The sequence below is a fragment of the Mastomys coucha genome, unplaced genomic scaffold (genome assembly GCF_008632895.1).
Source record: "Mastomys coucha isolate ucsf_1 unplaced genomic scaffold, UCSF_Mcou_1 pScaffold12, whole genome shotgun sequence".
In the NCBI taxonomy this organism is placed as follows: domain Eukaryota; kingdom Metazoa; phylum Chordata; class Mammalia; order Rodentia; family Muridae; genus Mastomys; species Mastomys coucha.
This window is the reverse complement of record NW_022196894.1, coordinates 91,916,026-91,921,540: the sequence shown is the minus strand read 5'-3', so window position 1 is coordinate 91,921,540 and position 5,515 is coordinate 91,916,026. Positions and strand designations below refer to the sequence as shown.

The following is a 5,515-nucleotide window of genomic DNA, read 5'->3' as shown; positions in this document are numbered from 1 at the left end:
CTTTGCCGCCCCTCCCCCACCCCATCAGCCCAGTCGATTACTCACTTTAAACTTCAGTTTTCTCACCCATAAGTGAGAATAACAAAATACACATTTAGATTGCCTAAGAATCCAAATCAACGGAAGGAAGCATGAGCGGCAGGTGGGAGCACAAGGCGCTCTCAGCTCTCAGCGCTTCCTTCTGCCTTAGAAGTGACTTAGCGGCCTGTCTAAGCACGCAGGCTTGGAACACTAGAGCTCAAGATGCCCTTGCTGAGGGAGACCTTGGAACAATTTCCACAGTATTTTATTTAGCATTGGTAAATCTTTGCCTTACATTTTATTTGGCACCACACTTGTAACCGTGGCCAATGGCCCTACTTCAGTGTTCAAATGAATAACGTTAGGAGGCTCTCAGAATTTACAGACCGGCTGTGCAGTCAGCCCTGGAGATTTCCAGCCAGGCTGTGACTGTCCTGTGGCTTGGTTTGGGGTTTCTCTTGCCTCTCCCTTCCACCCACCTGTCTGTCTGTCTTGATTTAGGTCCTAACTAAAGGAGGCCCCTCTGAACTCTATTATATGTCCAAGGTAAAGACTGGGCAGCTGTGAGCCACCTCACCCACACCTGGTCAACACCCCTAATTTGGGTTTTTATGATCTATGAAACCAAGACATGTTGACTGAAGAAAACTGACAGTAATTCAGACACTGTCAAGGGGCCAGTGGGGGACTGGAAAGATGGCTTACTGGTCAAGAGCACCTACTGTTTTTCCAGATGATTCCAGTACCCACATCAGGGGTATACAGTTATGTAACTCTAGTTCCAAGGGATCTGACCTCTGACTTTTATGGGCCACACACACACACACACACATACACATACACACACACACACACACATACATATACACACACATACACACATATACATATACACACATATACACACATACATATATACACATACACACACATACATATATACACATACACACACATACACACACGTATGTACACATACACACATACACATATATACACACACACATACACATACACACACACAGTCACAGTCGGGGCTCAGCAGCTTCTCAGGGATGGGTGCAGGCAACACACCCATAACAGACTAAGCTGACACAGACCTTAGTCTCAAACTCTTCATGCTTAAGCTATTTCTTCTCGCTTTCTTTCTTCCTTTCTTCCTTTCTTCCTTTCTTTCTTTCTTTCTCTCTTCCTCTCTTTCTTCCTTCCTTTCTAACATAAAGAAGTCTAGCCATTTGATCCCTGTGTGGGCCAGTCAGACAGGGCTTGCCTTTGAACTTCAAATCTACAGGGGATTTTCCAGATGGGTCTCTTTATTTTCTGTCTTCTACATTTAAGGACATGAAGGTAGAGACTGTGACAAGCATGAAGCCACCAAATTTCCAACACTCTGCTCTGGCAGAGACTCTTGTCTTCAGACTTGAGTGTGTCTCCCTAATTTCCAGAGCTGAGTGACCAGGGCAGGGGGAGGGGAGAGATTGGTTCTACAAGTCTGGGACCTAGGCCCCCCAAGGTGCTCCTCCTGAAGGCTGGCCTGCCCCCAAGACTCTCCCCAAACTTCTGGAACATTCTGGACTTCTTGATGAATCATTCCAAACTGCCTCAGTTGTCAGGGAGTGGTCTCTATCTTCTCACAAAGACACAAATCTCGGTTTAGGGGCCTGGCCTTCCCCAGCGTGTCCCCATCCACTGTGTAATCTCCCTATTTCCAAAGAGGGTGACATTCTGAGGTCCTGGGAGTTAGGACTTCAATATATCTTTGGGGAGCTGGGCAGTGGTGGCGCATGCTTTTAGTCCCAGCACTTGGGAGGCAGAGGCAGGCAGATTTCTGAGTTCGAGGCCAGCTTGATCTACAGAGTGAGTTCCAGGACAGCCATGGCTAAACAGAGAAACTCTGTCTCAAAAAAAAAAAAAGAAAAAGAAAGAAAGAAAGAAAGAAAAGAAAAAGAAAAAAATTATTTATTAAGTTAGTGTGTTACACATGTGTGTATGTGCATATACGTATGGGGGACATGCAGATAGAGGTCACGGGATAACCTGAAGGAGTTGGTTCTTCCCTTCCATCATTTAGCAGGATTGAACTCAGGTCTGCCAGGCTTAGCAGAAGCAACTTTGCCCACTGGACCAGCTTGCCAGCCCTAATCTGTACTTGTAAAGAATTTAAAGAGTGAGCCGATGTCTCCAGGGAGAGGCTGAGAGTCCTTGTGACCCAGGTGGCTTTCTGTGGCTCTCACCACACCTTACCGAAGCAGAAATGACCTCTGCAGGTCTTGTACCCCAAATAGTGGTTTTTCTCTAACCAACACACCCATTCTTATTAGGAGAAGGAGTTTTCTTTACTGTGTACCTAGACAGAGTTGAACTACAATATGACATTTTAATGTGCGACTTGTGAGAGGGCATCTGCCACTTTTCCTGAATGAGCACAGTACACACAGTCAGGTCATTTAGTACACATAGTCAGGTCATTTAGTACACACAGTCAGGTCATTTAGTCCTGGTTGCATAAATACCTGCCTGTGATTCTCACAGACCACGTGTGAGACCAAATGGCTTTGAGAGTCCTGTCAATTTAAACTGTCAATGCCTGACAGGCTGACAGGTCCTTAAAGTTATAGAGAGTATGGAACTGTAATGAGTGCCTCTTAAAACTCCTCAGGATGCAGGGAAGCCACCCCCAAAACACACACACACACACACACACACACACACACACACACACAGCACCCCTCCAAGACCCAACACCTTCACCTTGTACATGCATGCAGCCCTGCCCACCTCGACTGCTCAGGGCTTATAGAACATTTTTGCCTTGGACTCCCATTTGGACTCCCATCTCTCTAGCAAATATTTCCGTAGTTGTACACATGCCTGGGGTGGGGGCAGCAATCGTAGCCCACAGGGAACACCAAAGTCGACCCAGTGCAGGCTGGCCAGCATGAGGAAGGGCCTTGCTATCCAAACAGCAGTGAGGGGTAGGGCCTTCTGCCACAGTGCGGGAGGAGTCGGGCAGTTTCCAAGGAGACGCATTCAGTTAATATGTTTTCTGTGGAATGAATGGCTTTAACGTGAGAAGCACAGCCAGGAAGTATTGCTTGATGCTGCTGCTGTGGGGGCTGGGGGTGAGTTGGAGGTGGAAGTTGGGAGCTCATTAACACGTCTTAAATTAGAAAATCCTTAAGTTAAAAATAGCAAAACCTAGTGATTTCTAAAATTAGCTCCCCTTGCTTTCCATAAATACACTTAGACCTCCCCAGACTGGTCCACCAGCAAGCCTGTGGGCTCAGGCAGTCAAGCCTTCTGACAGTCTTTAATGGGTAACCTTGACAAGGAAGGGTTGGGGCAGCCTGGAGTTCAGGTCAGGGAGCCCAGTGGAGGCCTGGACCTTTCACTCTGAGGACCCTGGGTAATGTGGAGCAGCTTGCTTGAGAGAGTCGCCTATGCTGGGCAGTCTCTGTGGCTGGAAAGCAGGGCTGAGCCTTGACTTACACTCCTGTCAGATCAGCAGTCAGCTGAGCATCTGGCCACTTAGGATCCTCTCCCTGGGCAGGAGTCAGCAGGCTTGCTGTCACATCAGGCCTGAATTCCAAAACAGCCTCTGACCTGCCTCTGAGGTGTCAGAGAAAGCTACCCTTTTACCCACACGGCCCCAAGACTGTTCTCTAAGTCACAACTGGTACACACCTTACCACGTGTCAGTCCGAGCTGTGTGGTTAGCATTTGTTATTACTGATGACTGACCAAACAGGAGAAAGGCTGAGGTGTAACAGAAAAACCTGAGTGTAGACATAAGGTTGAACTTCCTCCGTGGGCTTCCCCCAAGCTGTAGGTCCCAGGAGGCCTTCAGAATGGGAGCTCTTGAGGGTCTCCAGGAAGCACAGGCTGCTGGGACCTGTATCCTCGCTTCCAGCTCTGTCCTTCCACCCTGTGGAGCCTCCATTTTTTCCAGGATATGTTAATTATCATACCAACTGCCTATGGAAAAGTGTTTCGGTGACAGAAATAAAGGCATCGAGATAATATTTAACCCAGTTCCCTTTTCTTGCCCTCCCTCTCCTCCCTGGCTTTATTAGGCTTCCCGCGGGCACCTAAGGACCAGATCCATCCCTGGAGACCTAGGCACTGCCCAGCGCGGCTAGCAGGGCCCTTGGCCATGGCCAGCACAGCGGTCCAGCTCCTAGGCTTCCTGCTTAGCTTCCTGGGCATGGTGGGAACGCTCATCACCACCATCCTGCCGCACTGGCGGAGGACGGCCCATGTGGGCACCAACATCCTGACGGCTGTGTCCTACCTGAAGGGACTATGGATGGAGTGCGTGTGGCACAGCACAGGCATCTACCAGTGTCAGATCTACCGCTCGCTTCTGGCGCTGCCCCGGGACCTGCAGGCGGCCCGGGCGCTCATGGTCATCTCCTGCCTGCTGTCAGGCATGGCCTGCGCCTGCGCAGTAGTGGGCATGAAGTGCACTCGCTGTGCCAAGGGCACACCCGCCAAGACCACCTTCGCAGTGCTGGGAGGTGCGCTCTTCCTGCTGGCCGGCCTGCTGTGCATGGTGGCCGTGTCCTGGACCACGAACGATGTGGTGCAGAATTTTTACAACCCGCTGCTGCCCAGTGGCATGAAGTTTGAGATCGGCCAGGCCCTGTACCTGGGCTTCATCTCCTCGTCCCTGTCTCTCATTGGGGGCACCCTGCTCTGCTTGTCCTGCCAGGACGAGGCTCCCTACAGACCCTACCAGCCCCAGTCCAGGGCTGCGGCCACCACCACTGCCACTGCCCCTGCCTACCGCCCACCAGCAGCCTACAAGGACAACCGTGCCCCCTCTGTGACCTCAGCCACGCACAGTGGGTACAGGCTGAATGACTACGTGTGAGTTCTTTCCCTGAGCTTCTGCCAGGGATGCTGGGCCCCAAAAGACCAATGATGGATGCAGGAAGGATGCAGAGACCTTTGTAAACGTGGGGGAAGTGAGCCTGGAACACAGGGAATGAGGGTGCTCTTCAAAGCAAAGACTTCTAAAAAGTGCTGGCCTTGTATTTATTATGTGTATTTATGTGGGTGGCTTAATAAGAGCTCAATAAAGAGTGTCTTAGAAGCTTGGTCCATCGGGTTGAGTTGTCTCACTGGAGCAAGCCACATGGAGGTGGTCTGCGAGGTGGACAGCAGTAGCTCCTGCTCTATCTTCAGCTGTGGGAAGCTTCATCTGAGCCCTAGGGAATTGAAGTTATGTAGCCAAACTAAGAATTAGGAGCCCCGACCTTGACATTGAATCACTAGCATCCAGTAGTTTGTGATAGGGAAATCTAAAAAGCTGACTGCCGTGCCCCCAGGAAGTCCCGGAAGCCCCTGTAAATCTAGAAGCAAGGCCGAGACATAAAGCACAAAGTAAGGGAATGTTGCTGTCTACCTGCAAACGGTTCCCACTGTGTGTGTGTGTGTGAGAGAGAGGGGGGGGGATACCTGCAAACGGTTCCCACTGTGTGTGTGTGTGTGT

The 5,515-nt window shown here is 50.2% G+C and overlaps 1 protein-coding gene across 6 annotated transcripts in view; it reads left to right on the top strand.

The window, feature by feature from the left end:
- The window catches only part of Cldn14 (claudin 14), a 90,536-nt gene extending 85,415 nt beyond the window's left edge, over positions 1-5,121 (top strand). For 3 of the 6 annotated variants that reach the window (XM_031364817.1, XM_031364819.1, XM_031364818.1), the window contains one exon: positions 4,095-5,121. In XM_031364817.1, the coding sequence (XP_031220677.1) occupies positions 4,175-4,894 (720 nt within the window). In that variant the 5' untranslated portion in view covers positions 4,095-4,174 and the 3' untranslated portion in view covers positions 4,895-5,121. The remainder of the gene's footprint in view (positions 1-4,094) is intronic. The other 3 variants (XM_031364815.1, XM_031364816.1, XM_031364814.1) reach the window with 1 other exon arrangement.
- The last annotated feature ends 394 nt before the right edge of the window (positions 5,122-5,515 follow it).